Source organism: Nerophis ophidion, linkage group LG04 (genome assembly GCF_033978795.1).
Source record: "Nerophis ophidion isolate RoL-2023_Sa linkage group LG04, RoL_Noph_v1.0, whole genome shotgun sequence".
Taxonomy (NCBI): domain Eukaryota; kingdom Metazoa; phylum Chordata; class Actinopteri; order Syngnathiformes; family Syngnathidae; genus Nerophis; species Nerophis ophidion.
The window spans coordinates 1615643-1637854 of NC_084614.1; the positions used below are offsets into that span (position 1 = coordinate 1615643).

A 22212-nucleotide genomic window follows, 5' to 3' on the forward strand; every position below is an offset into this window, starting at 1 on the left:
CAGAGAAGCCGGCGGCGTTTCTGGATGTTGTTGATAAATGGCTTTCGCTTTGCATAGTAGAGCTTTAACTTGCACTTACAGATGTAGCAACCAACTGTATTTAGTGACAGTGGTTTTCTGAAGTGTTCCTGAGCCCATGTGGTGATATCCTTTAGAGATTGATGTCGATTTTTGATACAGTGCCGTCTGAGGGATGGAACGTCACGGTCATTCAATGTTGGTTTCCGGCCATGCTGCTTATGTGGAGTGATTTCTCCAGATTCTCTGAACCTTTTGATGATATTATGGAGCGTAGATGTTGAAATCCCTAAACTTCCTGCAATCGCACTTTGAGAAAGGTTGTTCTTAAACTGTTTGACTATTTGCTCACACAGTTGTGGACAAAGGGGTGTACCTCGCCCCATCCTTTCTTGTGAAAGACCGAGCATTTTTTGGGAAGCTTTTTTTACAGCCAATCATGGCACACACCTGTTCCCAATTAGCCTGCACACCTGTGGGATGTTCCAAATAAATGTTTGATGAGCATTCCTCTACTTTATCAGTATTCATTGCCAACTTTCCCAACTTCTTTGTCACGTGTTGCTGGCATCAATTTCTAGTTAATGATTATTTGCAAAAAAAAAAAAAAAAAAATGTTTATGAGTTTGAACATCAAATATGTTGTCTTTGTAGCATATTCAACTGAATATGGCTTGAAAAGGATTTGCAAATCATTGTATTCTGTTTATATTTACATCTAACACAATTTCCCAACTCATATGGAAACGGGGTTTGTACATGTATTGTGTACTGTCTAGTGTGCAGGTGTTCTAGTACATTTAGTACATCAGGCCCACTGTGTGCATGTGTCTTACTCGTCTGTGATGTCTTCTGGGAGAACGTCTCCTCTGAAATGTTCTTTAAACACTTCGGCAAGACATGAAGCTAAAGCAGACATCTGCTCTGTGTCAAAGTCGTCCTGGAAAACAGACACACACACACGCACACACACACAAACGTGTAGTATGAAGTGAATGAAAGTGTGCAGGTGCAGGACATGAGTGTGTCATGTGAGTGATGTGTGTAAGACAGACCTCCAGGATGAGATCCACGATGTCCTGCATGACTTCACACTGCGTCTCTGTGTCACTGAACACATCATCATCATCATCATCAAATATGACTCAACCTCCATTTGCCAACCCTTCTACTTTACATTTACCACCTTTTAGACACGTGTGAACCCTGAGTCAACACTGACTTATATATCCATGTCAATAATACACTTATATATCAATAATACACTTATATATCAATAATACACTTATATATCAATAATACATTTGTATATCAATAATACACTTATATATCAATAATACATTTGTATATCAATAATACACTTATATATCAATAATACACTTATATATCACCTGTTGTATGAACTACAAGCCCCACAAGCAGTGAAGTAGTCAGGTTGTGTAAATAATAAATAAAAAGAGGATACAACAAACCCTTTTCAACTGATATTCAATTGAATAGACTGCAAAGACAAGATATTTACTGTTCACACTGACAAACTTTGTTTTGGAACACAATGCCAAGCCAGGTGTTACAACTGTGGCTGCATAGTAAGCGTGCAGGTACTAGACTGGCATGCCTGTAGTCCAGACATTTAAAATATGAAGGCTAAAATATGTGGCAGGAGACTGTTGAACAACTTAAGCTGTACATCAAGCAAGAATGGGAAAGAATTCCACTTCAAAAATGTGTCTCCTCAGTTTACTGAGTGTTGTTAAAAGGAAAGGCCATGTAAAAATGCCTTTTTTGAAACATGTTGCTGCCATTACATTCTAAGTTCATGATTATTTGCACAAAAAAAACAAAGTTTGTCAGTGTGAACATTAAATATCTTGTCTTTGCTGTATAGTCAATTGAATACAAGTTGAAAAGGGTTTGTTGTATCCTCTTTTTATTTACTATTTACACAAGCTGACTACTTCACTGCTTTTGGGGCTTGTAAATCAATAGTAAAACACCAAGTCAACAATTACACACACAGACACAAACACACACATATATATAAATATATATACATACATACACACATATAGACATACATTCACATATTATATATATATATATATATATATATATATATATATATATATATAAATCACTATTGTCTGTTATCTTATCCAACATGATTTTATAACCCTCCACTTTTTTTATTAACTTGTTGAACTTTAGCGAATTAAAGAAGTTTAACATCATTGAAGCAGAAGTTTAATAACCATACCAAAGTTTCTACTGCGACTGGGATTCGAACACAAGACCTTCTGCTTTGCAGCCACAGGAAGTGTAGTTGGGAAATGTTTATTTGCAGGAAAACACTTGGAGTCAAAAGTGATATGAAGCACAATATTGAATGTGCTAGTGCACATGTAGCAGGAAGATCTAGGCCCCCTGCGTACTCAGACAGTGTGCTACACATCTTGGCCTGACTCCTCTTCTCAACTCACATGACCAACTACAACCTGTTCACCAAGCTTGGGGAATGGAGCTCCCACTGCATTACACACGTCCACTCTCACCTTGACTTCTGCAGCTGGACGACCTTGTCCTTCATGCTGTCTTCTAATTGGTCAAGCCAGGGTGTGATGTCAGCAGGCTCCTCCTTCACTACCTCTTTGATTGGATGGAACCTGAACTCGCGCTTCTTTCCTGCACACACACACACGAGAATTAGTCTTATGATGATGAAAATGAAGATGAAGATGTACACCTTTGTTGTTGACCTCCTCCTCATCATCACTGAATGCCGCTTCTGCGTTGTCATAGCAACCCTCCTCTTTGTCCATCATGTGGTTGTCCATCTCCATGGACGTCATATCATCCATTTTGACTGCATACACACATGTGACCTTTACACAACACCCAAGTGTGTGTGTGTGTGTGTGTGTGTGTGTGCGCGCGTACCTTCCATAGGTGGTGAGGGAGCGCTGCAGAACTCAGGGAACCGTTCTCTGAGCATGGACCGTAGTTCTCTGTCCAACTTTGGATTGTCAAACAATGGCGCCAAGTGACTAGTAGACAACAATCATTTTAAACTCGTGTGTCAATGGACATCATATGTAAGTACACTAAATATAAGTAGAATTTCTGTGATTACAGTGTGTCAATCATATGTACACTAGATGTAAGTATACTGTGTGTATCATATGTACACTATATGTAAGTATACTGTGTGTATCATATGTACACTATATGTAAGTATACTGTGTGTATCGTATGTACACTATATGTAAGTATACTGTGTGTATCGTATGTACACTATATGTAAGTATACTGTGTGTATCGTATGTACACTATATGTAAGTATACTGTGTGTATCGTATGTACACTATATGTAAGTATACTGTGTGTATCGTATGTACACTATATGTAAGTATACTGTGTGTATCGTATGTACACTATATGTAAGTATACTGTGTGTATCGTATGTACACTATATGTAAGTATACTGTGTGTATCGTATGTACACTATATGTAAGTATACTGTGTGTATCGTATGTACACTATATGTAAGTATACTGTGTGTATCGTATGTACACTATATGTAAGTATACTGTGTGTATCGTATGTACACTATATGTTAGTATACTGTGTGTATCGTATGTACACTATATGTAAGTATACTGTGTGTATCGTATGTACACTATATGTAAGTATACTGTGTGTATCGTATGTACACTATATGTAAGTATACTGTGTGTATCGTATGTACACTATATGTAAGTATACTGTGTGTATCGTATGTACACTATATGTAAGTATACTGTGTGTATCGTATGTACACTATATGTAAGTATACTGTGTGTATCGTATGTACACTATATGTAAGTATACTGTGTGTATCATATGTACACTATATGTAAGTATACTGTGTGTATCGTATGTACACTATATGTAAGTATACTGTGTGTATCATATGTACACTATATGTAAGTATACTGTGTGTATCATATGTACACTATATGTAAGTATACTGTGTGTATCATATGTACACTATATGTAAGTATACTGTGTGTATCATATGTACACTATATGTAAGTATACTGTGTGTATCATATGTACACTATATGTAAGTATACTGTGTGTATCATATGTACACTATATGTAAGTATACTGTGTGTATCATATGTACACTAGATGTAAGTATACTGTGTATCATATGTACACTATATGTAAGTATACTGTGTGTATCATATGTACACTATATGTAAGTATACTGTGTGTATCATTAGTACACTACATGTAAGTATACTGTGTGTATCATATGTACACTACATGTAAGTATACTGTGTGTATCGTATGTACACTACATGTAAGTATACTGTGTGTATCGTATGTACACTATATGTAAGTATACTGTGTGTATCGTATGTACACTATATGTAAGTATACTGTGTGTATCGTATGTACACTATATGTAAGTATACTGTGTGTATCATATGTACACTATATGTAAGTATACTGTGTGTATCATATGTACACTATATGTAAGTATACTGTGTGTATCATATGTACACTATATGTAAGTATACTGTGTGTATCATATGTACACTATATGTAAGTATACTGTGTGTATCGTATGTACACTATATGTAAGTATACTGTGTGTATCATATGTACACTATATGTAAGTATACTGTGTGTATCATATGTACACTATATGTAAGTATACTGTGTGTATCGTATGTACACTATATGTAAGTATACTGTGTGTATCATATGTACACTATATGTAAGTATACTGTGGTTACAACAGCAGAAAGCTTGTGTAAATGGTAAATAAAAAGAGAATACAACAAATGTTTTGCATCTTATATTCAATTGTCTAGACTGCAAAGACAAGTTATCTACTGTTCACACTGACTAACTTTGCTACTTGTTGGAATTTGATGCCTGCAACATGTTTCAAAAAAGCTGGGACAAGTGGCAAAGAAGAGTGAGAAATTTGAGGAATGCTCATCAAAGACTTATATGGAACATGCCACAGGTGAACAGGCTGATTTGGAACAGGTGGGTGCCATGATTGTCTATAAAAGCAGCTTCCATGAAATGCTCACTCATTCACAAAGAAGGACGGGGCGAGGGTCACCACTTTATCAACAAATGCCTGAGCAAATTGTTTAAGAAGCACATTTCTCAAGCAGCTATTGCAAGGAATTTAGGGATCTCACCATCTACGCTCTGTAATATCATCAAGAGGTTCAGAGAATGTGGAGAAATCATATTACACACCTTCCATCCAAATGCTGAAAAGTACATACAGCTTTTGGAGCAATATATGTTGTTATCATGGACGCCCCTGCTTATTTCGGCAAGACAATGCCAAGACAGGTGTTACAACTGTGGCTGCATAGTAAGCGTGCAGGTACTAGACTGGCCTGCCTGTAGTCCAGACATTTAAAATATGAAGGCTAAAATATGAGTCAGGAGACTGTTGAACAACTTAAGCTGTACATCAAGCAAGAATGGGAAAGGATTCCACTTCAAAAATGTCTCCTCAGTTTACTGAGTGTTGTTAAAAGGAAAGGCCATGTAACACACTGGTAAAAATGTCTTTTTTGCCATGTGTTGCTGCCATTACATTGTAAGTTGGTCAGTGTGAAAAGTAAATATCTTGTCTCTGCAGTCTATTATGGGGCGGCATAGCTGGGTTGGTAGAGTGGCCGTGCCAGCAACTTGAGGGTTCCAGGTTCGATTCCCTCTTCAGCCATCCTAGTCACTGCCGTTGTATCCTTGGACAAGACACTTGACCCACCTGCTCCCAGTGCCACCCACACTGCTTTAAATGTAACTTAGATATTGGCTTTCACTATGTGAAGAGCTTTGAGTCACTCGAGAAAAGCGCTATATAAATATAATTCACTTCACTATTCAATTGAATATAAGTTGAAAAGCATTTGTTATATTGTCTTTTTTATTTACCAAGCTTTGTACATCAATATCAATAGACCTCAAGTCTTTTTGAACATGATGCCACCAACTTGGCACACTTCTCTCTTTCCTTTTTGCAACACCTCTCAAGCTTGGATGAAGTGTTGCTTTTTATTAGTAGTGGTACACCGTACAACCTCTGTGTGTGTGTGTGTGTGTGTGTGTGTGTGTGTGTGTCTTACGCCAGCACTCTCTTCTCCATGATGAAGGTGAGAGAGTTGAAGACACCCTGACGAACTTGAACCTCCAACGGAGGAAAGAAATGAGGAATGATCTGAGGAGACAGGGACATGCTTCCTATTGATCTGAAGAGACAGGGACATGCTTCCTATTGGGCCAACAGGTCACATGACCAAGGACAAGGGGAGGAGTCTCACCCGACACATGAAATCCAGCAGTGTGGCGGTGATGGCAGGGTGTGGCTTCATGGAATGATGCATCACCAAGATGGCCGGCTCTGCATCACATAGCCTGGATTACAACACACACTTCTCTGTCTGCATGTGTGTGTGTCACCTATGTTCATGACGCTGTGTGTGTGTGTCACCTATGTTAATGATGCTGTGTGTGTGTGTGTCATCTATGTTCATGATGCTATGTGTGTGTGTCACCTATGTTCATGATGCTGTGTGTGTGTGTGTCACCTATGTTCATGATGCTGTGTGTGTATGTGTGTGTGTGTGTCATCTATGTTCATGATGCTGTGTGTGTGTCATCTATGTTCATGATGCTGTGTGTGTGTGTCACCTATGTTCATGATGCTGTGTGTGTGTGTCATCTATGTTCATGATGCTGTGTGTGTGTCACCTATGTTCATGATGCTGTGTGTGTGTGTCACCTATGTTCATGATGCTGTGTGTGTGTGTCACCTATGTTCATGATGCTGTGTGTGTGTGTCACTTATGTTCATGATGCTGTGTGTGTGTGTGTATCACCTATGTTCATGATGCTGTGTGTGTGTGTGTGTCATCTATGTTCATGATGCTGTGTGTGTGTCATCTATGTTCATGATGCTGTGTGTGTGTGTCACCTATGTTCATGATGCTGTGTGTGTGTGTGTCACCTATGTTCATGATGCTGTGTGTGTGTGTGTGTCATCTATGTTCATGATGCTGTGTGTGTGTGTCACCTATGTTCATGATGCTGTGTGTGGGTGTCACCTATGTCCATGATGCTGTGTGTGTGTGTCACCTATGTTCATGATGCTGTGTGTGGGTGTGTCACCTATGTTCATGATGCTGTGTGTGTGTGTGTCACCTATGTTCATGATGCTGTGTGTGTGTGTGTGTCATCTATGTTCACGATGCTGTGTGTGTGTGTCACCTATGTTCATGATGCTGTGTGTGGGTGTCACCTATGTCCATGATGCTGTGTGTGGGTGTCACCTATGTTCATGATGCTGTGTGTGTCACCTACGTTCATGATGCTGTGTGTGTGGGTGTCACCTACGTTCACGATGCTGTGTGTGTGTGTGTGTCACCTATGTTCATGATGCTGTGTGTGGGTGTGTCACCTATGTTCATGATGCTGTGTGTGTGTGTGTCACCTATGTTCATGATGCTGTGTGTGTGTGTGTGTCACCTATGTTCATGATGCTGTGTGTGGGTGTGTCACCTATGTTCATGATGCTGTGTGTGTGTGTGTCACCTATGTTCATGATGCTGTCTTTGTCAGGGTTGAAGAAGAGCCAATCGTAGAAAAGTGCCAACTTGGCATTGGAGGCGGCCACGTTGGACTGTGGCACACACACACACACACACACACACACACACACACACACACACACACACACACACACACACACACACACACACACACACGTATGTTGTAGAAAGTTGAAAGGCGATGATGTGAGAGCGGCTGGAGGCGATGCTTACAGTGCAGGTGGTGAGCAGCCAGCCAATGATGGCCCAGCGTGGCAGGATGTCAGAACTGAGGACCTCGTTGGAGGGGTGGACCACACCACAGATGTAGCGGATCAGATCGCAGCGCAGGGACTGGCTCTCCACCGTGGACAGGTACTGTCTCTGGAACCAGTCCTGGTAGCGCTTCTGCTGGCCGAAGCGCACCTGCAGGCAGGAGAGCAGGTGAGAACAGGAAAAGACAGGTGTGGCGTAAAGACGTTCATATACACTCGCACCCTAGACGTCATGAAGAGCAGCTTGGTCTCCATGTCGGGGGTCAGGCGGCACGCCAGGAACTTTCTGGAAGTCCGAGCCGTGAGCAACTGGAGGATGCCTGACACACAAACACACACGCACACACACAGGTGTTGTCATGGAGACCAGCGTGGAGGGGCAGCTGCTCACCAGTGAACTGAGGACTGAGGGCTTGAGGGTTGTGGAGCAGGTCTCTCCACAGGAGGTCCATCTCGGTGATGCGAGCCACGTTCTGGAGCAGGCGCACCAGATCTCGGCCGATGATCACGCACTCCAAGAACTGCAGGGGCACACAAGACCACCAGCTGCCATGCTGCCTCCTTGCCTCCTCGCCTCCATACCTTGTCCCTCAGCATGCTGATGCAGAAGTCCACTTCCTTCTGGCGCAGAGGCAGCAGATTGGCAGTGCCGTGGTCCACGATCAGACGCAGGTACGTGTACACCGACATGGCGATCAGCATCCCGCTCTTCACCACCCACTCCCTGCACACACACACACACACACACATAGTTGGTACATACACTGCCATTTAAAAGTGTGGTGTCATACTTTTGCTCCTGCAGGATGTCAAGGACACTTTCCGCCAACCAAAGATTCTTTGTGGACACGTCTCCTCCTGCGCACGCACACGCACACACACACACATTGTCACAGTGTACACTTCAAGGTGTGTGTATGTGTCTGACCTGCAATCTGTTTGAGTAGCGTCATGACGACACCATCAGCTCCAATCACACTGCTCTTTACCAGCTCTCTGACCAGCCACACCAGCTGTGCACACACACAAGTACACTTTATGTAAGTGCATGCCAAGTATGTAAACCAAATGTATGTACAGTTTTTGTAAGAACACTATATGTAAGTACACAGTTGAAAGACCACTCTGCAGGTGTGTTCACCTGCTTTCTGGGAACATCCTGCAGCTTAAGGAACTTCTCCATCAAGATCTGGTTGATCTTCACCAGGATCACGCTCATTCCGTCCCTGTTCATCAGCGTCAGGTCCCTGTAACACTACACACACACACACACACACACACGCCATTGTTGCCACAGCGATGGCAAACAGGGTGAAGGGTCTTACCCTCTGGGCCTGAGTGGGTTCCGTGAGGAGCAGAGCGAAGAGACCCAGACACACCTCATCATGTTGCTGAGGGCCTTTGCACACCTGGTGACCATGGTGACAGCATCACTACAGTCCTTCTCCAAGTGTGTGTGTGACATGACTTACGTTGGCGGTGAGAGCATCGTTGGCCTCCCTCTCAGACAGTCCATTAGACAAGGCATGGACCGCTCCTACACAACGCTCCAGTTTCTACAAACACACAGTTCGGTTTAGGTCTTGTTGGATAAAGCTTTTTGCCCAAAAGGGACAAGCGGTACAAAAAAATAAAAATGGATGGATGGATCAGTAGAAGTAGTTGTAGTAATGTGGCATTAAAGGCCTACCGAAAGCCACTACTAGCGACCACGCAGTCTGATAGTTTATATATCAATGATGAAATATTAACATTGCAACACTTGCCAATACGGCCTTTTTCAGTTTACTAAATTGCAATTTTTAATTTCGCGCAAAGTATCCTGTTGAAAACGTCGCGATATGATGACGCGTGCCCGAGACGTCAGGGATTGTAGCGGAGATTTTGTTCCAGCCCGATCCCAGCTATAAGTCGTCTGCTTTAATCGCATAATTACCCAGTATTCTGGACATCTGTGTTGCTGAATCTTTTGAAATTTGTTCAATGAATAATGGAGATGTCAAAGAAGAAAGCTGTAGGTGGGAAGCGGTGGATTGCAGCTGCCTTTAGCCACACAAACACAGCCGGTGTTTCTTTTTTTACATTCCCGAAGGTGAAGCTTTACTATGAAACAGAGCGGTCAAGCGAACATGGTTCTCTACTACATGTCAACCGGCAGGTTTCGGTGAGAAAATTGTGGTACTAAGTCGGCTCCTACCATAAACATGAGCGGAGCTTGCGTCGTTCATCGTGCACCTGTCAAAGAGGAAGCTTCCTTCAGAGACACTGGGCGATCACCTCAACCGTGGCCACACCCCGCTGACTTTCAGATCCGACAGTATAATCTCACTACAACACTAGTAACACAATAAGCAGATAAGGGATTTTCCAGAATTATCCTAGTAAATGTGTCTAATAACATCTGAGTCGCTCTTGCTGCTGGTGGCCATGATTGTAAACAATGTTCAGATGTGAGGAGCTCCACAACCCGTGACGTCACGCGCACATCGTCTGCTACTTCCAGTACAGGCAAGGCTTTTTTATCAGCACCAAAAGTTGTGAACTTTGTTCTCTACTAAATCCTTTCAGCAAAAATATGTCAATATCGGGAAATGATGAAGTATGACACATAGAATGGACCTGCAATCCCCGTTTAAATAAGAACATCTCATTTCAGTAGGCCTTTAATGAGGACACTCCACTCTTCAAAATAACAAGTGAAGAATACTTTCGGAGGAAAAGTGAAAGCTTTGAGCCGAGTGATTGAGAATGTCCACAATATGTTGACGTCCATTAGCATGCTAGGCTAGGCGTTTATTTACGAGCGGGCTAGCTTGCTAGCATGCTAACTAGCATGTTAGCTCGCGGTGACTTCCGGCTCGTCCTACCTCCTCCAGCTCGTCCTTGGCGTCCAGTTGGTTGGACACCAGCAGGCGGCCCAGCAGCTTCGCCTTGGCCGGGGCAGCTTCCATCTGCGGCCGCCGAGCTGAAGCCGCTGGAAGTGCGCGCTCACAAAAGCCAGGAAAAGGCGCCTTTTGTCGGAAGACCAGGCGGGACTTCCGGTGTCAGGTGAAGCCAAAGACTTGTGCTTGTCTTGTCTGTCAAACTTGCATCCAGGATCCTCTTGCTTGTCAAACTGGCATCCAGAATCGTCTTGTTTGCCAAAGTTGATACTTGTTTGCCAAAGTTGATACTTGTTTGCCAAAGTTGCATCCGAACGGCTTCGCTCTCCGTCCCGCTCGGTTCTACTGTTCGACTTCAGGAAGACGACGGACATCACTTCCGGTCATCCGACCAATCACTGCCCGCACATGTGTGACTGACGGGAATCTTGACCAATGGGAAGAAAGACTTTTTGCGCGCTGCAGCCAATCAGGGCCAAACAGCGTTCCAGTATAAACTAATATTGTTGACTTTATTTTTGTACAAGTTTTAGGCACATTAGATGGCGTTTTACCATGGAAATCATGGTTGATCATTAAAATGTCATTTTAGAAGGTTTCTATACAAATGTAATACAAATATATATCTATATTGTAAATGATATGTACCCTAACTAAGAGACATGACTGTGTAATAATGCTCTATTTGGGTATTGTAAATGTCAAACTAAACAAATCGGAGTTGAGGTGATGGAAAATAAGTGACTGGTTCTTTGAAAATAGACTTTACACAACATTGAAAGTGTTTTGGTCAGAAGATGTTAGAGGAGAAGAATGTGGAGGCTCATATTCTGTTGTTGTAATACCGACTGCCGCCGCTAGGTGTCGTGACGTAACACTGCAGTGTGCATGTTTGTAATTCATATAAACTTACATGTAATTCATATAAACTTGCATGTAATTCATATAAACTTGCATGTAATTCATATAAACTTGCATGTAATTCATATAAACTTACATGTAATTCATATAAACTTACATGTAATTCATATAAACTTGCATGTAATTCATATAAACTTACATGTAATTCATATAAACTTGCATGTAATTCATATAAACTTACATGTAATTCATATAAACTTACATGTAATTCATATAAACTTGCATGTAATTCATATAAACTTACATGTAATTCATATAAACTTACATGTAATTCATATAAACTTGCATGTAATTCATATAAACTCACATGTAATTCATATAAACTTATATGTACTTAATATGAACGCATACTGTTGCTATAAGAGCATGCTAGACTTGAAGATACAGCCGTGAAATGAAGGAAATAATGGCCTTTAACATGTCTATACATGTAATGTCAGCTGGAGCTACAGCAGGGGGCAGCATTCACCTGAACATTGCTTGCAACACACCCGTAAAAATAAAGAAGAAGAAAAGGAAACGACGAAGTGTCATTTGCCAGCCAGATAGCTTTCATTGATTGGTTGATTGATTGATTGATTGATTGAAACTTGTATTAGTAGATTGCACAGTGACATATTCCGTACAATTGACCAGTAAATGGTACATATTCCGTACAATTGACCACTAAATGGTACATATTCCGTACAATTGACCAGTAAATGATAACAACCCAATAAGTTTTTCAACTTGTTTAAGTTGGGGTCCACCTTCATCAATTCATAGTCATTTATGCATGCATCATTTATTCATTTTGACATATAAATGTGTTATTAGTGAGCGGTGTGTTCAGGGACAATCAGACAATGTGTCAGACGTTGACAATATGATTGTGTTATTAATGAGCGGTGTGTTCAGGGACAATAAGACAATGTTTCAGACATTGACAATATGATTGTGTTTTTAATGAGCGGTGTGTTCAGGGACAATCAGACAAGATGTGTCAGACGTTGACAATATGAATGTGATATTAATGTGTGGTGTGTTCAGGGACAATCAGACAAGATGTGTCAGACGTTGACAATATGAATGTGATATTAATGAGTGGTGTGTTCAGGGACAATCAGACAAGATGTGTCAGACGTTGACAATATGAATGTGATATTAATGAGTGGTGTGTTCAGGGACAAGGCGCACCCGTGCCACCTGTGCGCTGAGGGCTTTGTGCAGAAGATGGACCTCAAAAGCCACATGCCTGTGCCGCCTGTGGCAAGCGCGACCAGGAGAAGCTGGACGCCCACATCAAGGACCACACCCACACCCCTGGAGGCCATGCCCACAAGGCTGACTTCCTGCTCTGATTGGCTCCTCCCACCTTTCAACTGCTGTGGCGTACACGGCCCCGCCCTCTATGTCGTCAGCAGCGATACTTGACATTTGGACCTATGTCAGTATCGCACTTAGTAGATACAGCACACATATCAGTGTTTAGTGTTTCAAACATTTGGACGTATGTCAGTATCGCACTTAGTAGATACAACAAACATACATGATATCAGTATTTAGAGTTTCAAACATTTGGACCTATGTCAGTATCGCACTTCACAGCTAGAGCACACACATGATATTGGTATTTAATGTTTCAAATATTTGGACCTATGTCAGTATCGCACTTAGTAGATACGACACACATACATGATATTGGTATTTAATGTTTCAAACATTTGGACCTATGTCAGTATCGCACTTAGTAGATACAACAAACATACATGATATCAGTGTTTAGTGTTTCAAACATTTGGACTTATGTCAGTATCGCACTTAGTAGATACAACAAACATACATGATATCAGTATTTAATGTTTCAAACATTTGGACCTATGTCAGTATCGCACTTAGTAGATCTGACACACATACATGATATCAGTATTTAGAGTTTCAAACATTTGGACCTATGTCAGTATCGCACTTCACAGCTAGAGCACACACATGATATTGGTATTTAATGTTTCAAACATTTGGACCTATGTCAGTATCGCACTTAGTAGATACGACACACATACATGATATTGGTATTTAATGTTTCAAACATTTGGACCTATGTCAGTATCGCACTTAGTAGATACAACAAACATACATGATATTGGTATTTAATGTTTCAAACATTTGGACCTATGTCAGTATCACACTTAGTAGATACAACAAACATACATGATATCAGTGTTTAGTGTTTCAAACATTTGGATTTATGTCAGTATCGCACTTAGTAGATACAACAAACATACATGATATCAGTATTTAATGTTTCAAACATTTGGACCTATGTCAGTATCACACTTAGTAGATACAACAAACATACATGATATCAGTGTTTAGTGTTTCAAACATTTGGATTTATGTCAGTATCGCACTTAGTAGATACAACAAACATACATGATATCAGTATTTAATGTTTCAAACATTTGGACCTATGTCAGTATCGCACTTAGTAGATATGACACACATACAGGATATCAGTATTTAGTGTTTCAAATATTTGGACCTATGTCAGTATCGCACTTCGCAGATAGAGCACACACATGTTATTGGTATTTAATGTTTCAAACATTTGGACCTATGTCAGTATCACACTTAGTAGATACGACACACATACATGATATCAGTGTTTAGTGTTTCAAACATTTGGACTTATGTCAGTATCGCACTTAGTAGATACAACAAACATACATGATATCAGTATTTAGAGTTTCAAACATTTGGACCTATGTCAGTATCGCACTTCACAGCTAGAGCACACACATGATATTGGTATTTAATGTTTCAAACATTTGGACCTATGTCAGTATCGCACTTAGTAGATATGACACACATACATGATATCAGTATTTAGTGTTTCAAATATATGGACCTATGTCAGTATCGCACTTCGCAGATAGAGCACACACATGTTATTGGTATTTAATGTTTCAAACATTTGGACCTATGTCAGTATCACACTTAGTAGATACGACACACATACATGATATCAGTGTTTAGTGTTTCAAACATTTGGACTTATGTCAGTATCGCACTTAGTAGATACAACAAACATACATGATATCAGTATTTAGAGTTTCAAACATTTGGACCTATGTCAGTATCGCACTTCACAGCTAGAGCACACACATGATATTGGTATTTAATGTTTCAAACATTTGGACCTATGTCAGTATCGCACTTAGTAGATACGACACACATACATGATATTGGTATTTAATGTTTCAAACATTTGGACCTATGTCAGTATCGCACTTAGTAGATACAACAAACATACATGATATTGGTATTTAATGTTTCAAACATTTGGACCTATGTCAGTATCACACTTAGTAGATACAACAAACATACATGATATCAGTGTTTAGTGTTTCAAACATTTGGACTTATGTCAGTATCGCACTTAGTAGATACAATAAACATACATGATATCAGTATTTAATGTTTCAAACATTTGGACCTATGTCAGTATCGCACTTAGTAGATATGACACACATACATGATATCAGTATTTAGTGTTTCAAATATTTGGACCTATGTCAGTATCGCACTTCGCAGATAGAGCACACACATGATATTGGTATTTAATGTTTCAAACATTTGGACCTATGTCAGTATCGCACTTAGTAGATATGAAACACATACATGATATCAGTATTTAGTGTTTCAAACATTTGGACCTATGTCAGTATCCCACTTAGTAGATACAACACACACACATGATATCAGTATTTAGTGTTTCAAACATTTGGACCTATGTCAGTATCGCACTTCGCAGATAGAGCACACACATGATATTGGTATTTAATGTTTCAAACATTTGGACCTAAGTCAGTATCACACTTAGTAGATATGAAACACATACATGATATCAGTATTTAGTGTTTCAAACATTTGGACCTATGTCAGTATCCCACTTAGTAGATACAACACACACACATGATATCAGTATTTAGTGTTTCAAACATTTGGACCTATGTCAGTATCACACTTAGCTGATACAGCACACATATCAGTGTTTAGTGATTCAAACATTTGGACCTATGTCTGTATCGCACTTAGTAGATACGACACACATACATGATATCAGTATCTAGTGTTTCAAACATTTGGACCTATGCCAGTATCGCACTTTGCAGATAGAGCACACACATGATATTGGTATTTAATGTTTCAAACATTTGGACCAATGTCAGTATCAGACTTGTTTACATCAGCAAAACATGCTATCAGCATTTAGTATTTAAAACATTTGGTAGCTGAGATAGGCACCAGCGACCCCAAAGCGAATAAGCGGTAGAAAACGGATGGATGGATGGACCTATGTCAGTATCGCACTTAGTAGATACAGCACACATATGAGTGTTTAGTGTTTCAAACATTTGGACTTATGTCAGTATCGCACTTAGTAGATACAATAAACACACATGATATCAGCATTTAGTGTTTCAAACATTTGGACTTGTGTCAGTATCGGACTTGTTAATTGAACTTCCTGTGAAAATGGACGGCCGTGGCCACGCCCCCTTGAGTGACGTCCCCATAAGACATCAGAGTGTGTCCATAATAACTTGACCAATAGAAGAAGATTATATGAGTAAAAAAGGGGCAGGCAGCAGCTCACACATTCTCATACTTCCTGTATGAAATGATGACAAATGTCACCGTAATCTACAGAACAGTTTTGATTTAACTTGAAAGTTTACAAGGTATTCAAGAGTTATAACAAGGAGTCGATGAGACTAATGTCCTATTTTGACAGGAGATGTGTCATTGTTTAGACATCAAATGTTGACGTTGGTCTTCGACACACGTATTAAAGGTGTTTGGTGTTTGTAGTCCAGCATAAATATGTCGCTGTGCTTGGGCAACATTTCTAGAAATGACTCTTAAAGTAGAAATGAAATCAATCACTTGGGACGTTTCGCTTGCAAACGCCATTGTCACGACATTAAGCAGCACCATTGGCCGCCTGTTCCCGTCAATCAAAAACACAAGCGTTCTATTGGAGCACACCTCCCAATCAGAGCTTAAAGCACCGCCTCTACGTTCAAACCCTCTCATTGGTGCTTAAGCCGTCAATCACTCTTACTCTAGCCGCCATTGGCTGATTTCTGCCAGGTGGGCGTTACACAAAAATAGGACATTTCCTCGTCTGTTTGACGCGCAGCTAAGAGCTAACGACAGCTGGCGAAAAGGCGGCGATATCAGAGCTAAAATGGAAGTGAAAGTAAGATGTTCCTAAAGTGAGATGCAACATTCATTCACGTGTATGCTAGCTGAGTGCGAAAGCCGCCAGGGACGATGAGTACGGATCTTGTATCGGACGCCTACACGCGTTTCTTCGCCGATAACCTCCTGACCAGCGAGGACTGGGGTGAGTTCACATTACTGCAACATGACGTCATGCTATCGGCGTTGATGGAGTCTGACGTCATCTGACGTAGGAGTTCTGGCCTTTTGTCGTGCTGTGCTGTGACGTCACAGGTAGCCCAGTTGTGTTTTCCGCATTGTGCCAACCCGGATGTGGCCATTGTATTAGGGACACAAACAACACAGCTTTGGTACTAGTTCCTATTAACTAGTCCTAGTAGCACTTGTCAGACACACCTTTGGTACTAGTATTACTAATTACTACTAGTAGCACTATTAGGTAAGAGTCGGTAGAAAATGGATGGATGAATGGATGTCAGACACAGGTTTAGCAATAGTCAGGGGCGTCACTAGCTTTTAAGGACGGGAGATGCACAGGGTGCGAGCTAACATAGCGCACGAGCACAACACTTCGGCTAAAAAAAAATACATTTTATATATATATGTATGTATGTATATATATATATATATATATATATATATATATATTTATATATATATATATATATATATATATATATTATATATATATATATATATATATATATATATATATATATATATAAGGACTTAAAGGTATACTAGAGGATGTATACTAGAGGAATAATGAATATACCAACTGGTAACAGACAACTTAGCAATAATGGTAAGGAAACATTGAGCACATGATAACACTTTGAGGCAGAGTACAACAGCAAGTCAAATTAAATTAAAGACCCACATCTCTATATTTGAACCAGACCCAATGTTTGTATAATAGTTTGAATTGATTAATAGTTTGGCATAGCTTGTGTTGTAAGTCCAGTTTGTTCCATAGTTTTACTCCGCATACAGACACACAAAAACATAGTTTTACTCTGCATACAGACACACAAAAACATAGTTTTACTGCGCATACAGACACACAAAAACATAGTTTTACTGCGCATACAGACACACAAAAACATAGTTTTACTCCGCATGCAGACACACAAAAACATAGTTTTACTCCGCATACAGACACACAAAAACATAGTTTTACTGCGCATACAGACACACAAAAACATAGTTTTACTCCGCATACAGACACACAAAAACATAGTTTTACTCCGCATACAGACACACAAAAACATAGTTTTACTCCGCATACAGACACACAAAAAACATAGTTTTACTCCGCATACAGACACACAAAAACATAGTTGTACTTCGCATACAGACACACAAAAACATAGTTGTACTTCGCATACAGACACACAAAAACATAGTTTTACTCCGCATACAGACACACAAAAACATAGTTTTACTCCGCATGCAGACACACAAAAACATAGTTTTACTCCGCATGCAGACACACAAAAACATAGTTTTACTCCGCATGCAGACACACAAAAACATAGTTTTACTCCGCATGCAGACACACAAAAACATAGTTTTACTTTGCATACACACACTCAAAAACATAGTTTTACTCCGCATACAGACACACAAAAACATAGTTTTACTGCGCATACAGACACACAAAAACATAGTTTTACTCCGCATACAGACACACAAAAACATAGTTTTACTGCGCATACAGACACACAAAAACATAGTTTTACACCGCATACAGACACACAAAAACATAGTTTTACTTCGCATACAGACACACAAAAACATAGTTTTACTCCGCATACAGACACACAAAAACATAGTTTTACTCCGCATGCAGACACACAAAAACATAGTTTTACTTCGCATACAGACACACAAAAACATAGTTTTACTCCGCATACAGACACACAAAAACATAGTTTTACTCCGCATGCAGACACACAAAAACATAGTTTTACTCCGCATGCAGACACACAAAAACATAGTTTTACTCCGCATGCAGACACACAAAAACATAGTTTTACTCCGCATGCAGACACACAAAAACATAGTTTTACTTTGCATACACACACTCAAAAACATAGTTTTACTCCGCATACAGACACACAAAAACATAGTTTTACTGCGCATACAGACACACAAAAACATAGTTTTACTCCGCATACAGACACACAAAAACATAGTTTTACTCCGCATACAGACACACAAAAACATAGTTTTACTTTGCATACACACACTCAAAAACATAGTTTTACTTTGCATACAGACACACAAAAACATAGTTTTACTGCGCATACAGACACACAAAAACATAGTTTTACACCGCATACAGACACACAAAAACATAGTTTTACTCCGCATACGGACACACAAAAACATAATTTTACTCCGCATACAGACACACAAAAACATAGTTGTACTTCGCATACAGACACACAAAAACATAGTTTTACTCCGCATACAGACACACAAAAACATAGTTTTACTCCGCATACAGACACACAAAAACATAGTTTTACTCCGCATACAGACACACAAAAACATAGTTGTACTTCGCATACAGACACACAAAAACATAGTTTTACTCCGCATGCAGACACACAAAAACATAGTTTTACTGTGCATACAGACACACAAAAACATAGTTTTACTCCGCATACAGACACACAAAAACATAGTTTTACTCCGCATACAGACACACAAAAACATAGTTTTACTCCGCATGCAGACACACAAAAACATAGTTTTACTCCGCATGCAGACACACAAAAACATAGTTTTACTTTGCATACACACACTCAAAAACATAGTTTTACTGCGCATACAGACACACAAAAACATAGTTTTACTCCGCATACAGACACACAAAAACATAGTTTTACTCCGCATACAGACACACAAAAACATAGTTTTACTTCGCATACAGACACACAAAAACATAGTTTTACTCCGCATACAGACACACAAAAACATAGTTTTACTGCGCATACAGACACACAAAAACATAGTTTTACACCGCATACAGACACACAAAAACATAGTTTTACTCCGCATACGGACACACAAAAACATAATTTTACTCCGCATACGGACACACAAAAACATAGTTGTACTTCGCATACAGACACACAAAAACATAGTTTTACTCCGCATACAGACACACAAAAACAAGTTTTACTCCGCATACAGACACACAAAAACATAGTTTTACTCCGCATACAGACACACAAAAACATAGTTGTACTTCGCATACAGACACACAAAAACATCGTTTTACTCCGCATGCAGACACACAAAAACATAGTTTTACTGTGCATACAGACACACAAAAACATAGTTTTACTCCGCATACAGACACACAAAAACATAGTTTTACTCCGCATACAGACACACAAAAACATAGTTTTACTCCGCATACAGACACACAAAAACATAGTTTTACTCCGCATGCAGACACACAAAAACATAGTTTTACTCCGCATACAGACACACAAAAACATAGTTTTACTTTGCATACACACACTCAAAAACATAGTTTTACTGCGCATACAGACACACAAAAACATAGTTTTACTCCGCATACAGACACACAAAAACATAGTTTTAATCCGCATGCAGACACACAAAAACATAGTTTTACTCCGCATACAGACACACAAAAACATAGTTTTACTGCGCATGCAGACACACAAAAACATAGTTTTACTGTGCATACAGACACACAAAAACATAGTTTTACTCCGCATACAGACACACAAAAACATAGTTTTACTCCGCATACAGACACACAAAAACATAGTTTTACTCCGCATACAGACACACAAAAACATAGTTTTAATCCGCATGCAGACACACAAAAACATAGTTTTACTCCGCATACAGACACACAAAAACATAGTTTTACTCCGCATGCAGACACACAAAAACATAGTTTTACTGTGCATACAGACACACAAAAACATAGTTTTACTCCGCATACAGACACACAAAAACATAGTTTTACTCCGCATACAGACACACAAAAACATAGTTTTACTCCGCATGCAGACACACAAAAACATAGTTTTACTCCGCATACAGACACACAAAAACATAGTTTTACTCCGCATACAGACACACAAAAACATAGTTTTACTCCGCATACAGACACACAAAAACATAGTTTTACTCCGCATACAGACACACAAAAACATAGTTTTACCCCGCATACAGACACACAAAAACATAGTTTTACTCCGCATACAGACACACAAAAACATAGTTTTACTCCGCATACAGACACACAAAAACATAGTTTTACTGCGCATACAGACACACAAAAACATAGTTTTACTGCGCATACAGACACACAAAAACATAGTTTTACACCGCATACAGACACACAAAAACATAGTTTTACTCCGCATACAGACACACAAAAACATAGTTTTTACTCCGCATACAGACACACAAAAACATAATTTTACTCCGCATACAGACACACAAAAACATAGTTGTACTTCGCATACAGACACACAAAAACATAGTTTTACTCCGCATACAGACACACAAAAACATAGTTTTACTCCGCATACAGACACACAAAAACATAGTTTTACTCCGCATACAGACACACAAAAACATAGTTGTACTTCGCATACAGACACACAAAAACATAGTTTTACTCCGCATACAGACACACAAAAACATAGTTTTACTCCGCATGCAGACACACAAAACATAGTTTTACTGTGCACGCAGACACACAAAAACATAGTTTTACTCCGCATACAGACACACAAAAACATAGTTTTACTCCGCATACAGACACACAAAAACATAGTTTTACTCCGCATACAGACACACAAAAACATAGTTTTACTCCGCATACAGACACACAAAAACATAGTTTTACTCCGCATGCAGACACACAAAAACATAGTTTTACTGTGCATACAGACACACAAAAACATAGTTTTACTCCGCATACAGACACACAAAAACATAGTTTTACTCCGCATACAGACACACAAAAACATAGTTTTACTCCGCATGCAGACACACAAAAACATAGTTTTACTGTGCACACAGACACACAAAAACATAGTTTTACTCCGCATACAGACACACAAAAACATAGTTTTACTCCGCATGCAGACACACAAAAACATAGTTTTACTCCGCATACAGACACACAAAAACATAGTTTTACTCCGCATACAGACACACAAAAACATAGTTTTACTCCGCATACAGACACACAAAAACATAGTTTTACTCCGCATA

The 22212-nt window shown here is 39.6% G+C and overlaps 2 protein-coding genes across 3 annotated transcripts in view; one reads left to right on the forward strand and one right to left on the reverse strand.

Annotated features, from left to right (window-relative positions):
- The window catches only part of ints3 (integrator complex subunit 3), a 26767-nt gene extending 15617 nt beyond the window's left edge, over nucleotides 1-11150 (reverse strand). The window contains exons 1-18 of the mRNA XM_061896662.1: nucleotides 10768-11150; nucleotides 9373-9456; nucleotides 9226-9309; nucleotides 9042-9155; nucleotides 8829-8913; nucleotides 8692-8758; nucleotides 8483-8624; nucleotides 8292-8421; nucleotides 8123-8220; nucleotides 7860-8051; nucleotides 7630-7717; nucleotides 6360-6439; nucleotides 6165-6256; nucleotides 2956-3062; nucleotides 2762-2881; nucleotides 2571-2700; nucleotides 1074-1128; nucleotides 855-958 (exon numbers count right to left, since the gene is read on the reverse strand). Of these exons, the coding sequence (XP_061752646.1) occupies nucleotides 855-958; nucleotides 1074-1128; nucleotides 2571-2700; nucleotides 2762-2881; nucleotides 2956-3062; nucleotides 6165-6256; nucleotides 6360-6439; nucleotides 7630-7717; nucleotides 7860-8051; nucleotides 8123-8220; nucleotides 8292-8421; nucleotides 8483-8624; nucleotides 8692-8758; nucleotides 8829-8913; nucleotides 9042-9155; nucleotides 9226-9309; nucleotides 9373-9456; nucleotides 10768-10851 (1856 nt within the window). The 5' untranslated portion in view covers nucleotides 10852-11150. The remainder of the gene's footprint in view (nucleotides 1-854; nucleotides 959-1073; nucleotides 1129-2570; nucleotides 2701-2761; nucleotides 2882-2955; nucleotides 3063-6164; nucleotides 6257-6359; nucleotides 6440-7629; nucleotides 7718-7859; nucleotides 8052-8122; nucleotides 8221-8291; nucleotides 8422-8482; nucleotides 8625-8691; nucleotides 8759-8828; nucleotides 8914-9041; nucleotides 9156-9225; nucleotides 9310-9372; nucleotides 9457-10767) is intronic.
- A 5688-nt stretch (nucleotides 11151-16838) lies between these two features.
- Nucleotides 16839-22212, forward strand: part of atf6b (activating transcription factor 6 beta) — a 35128-nt gene continuing 29754 nt past the window's right edge. For both annotated transcript variants that reach the window (XM_061896663.1, XM_061896664.1), the window contains exon 1: nucleotides 16839-17095. In XM_061896663.1, coding sequence (XP_061752647.1) covers nucleotides 17023-17095 — 73 coding nt within the window. In that variant the 5' untranslated portion in view covers nucleotides 16839-17022. The remainder of the gene's footprint in view (nucleotides 17096-22212) is intronic.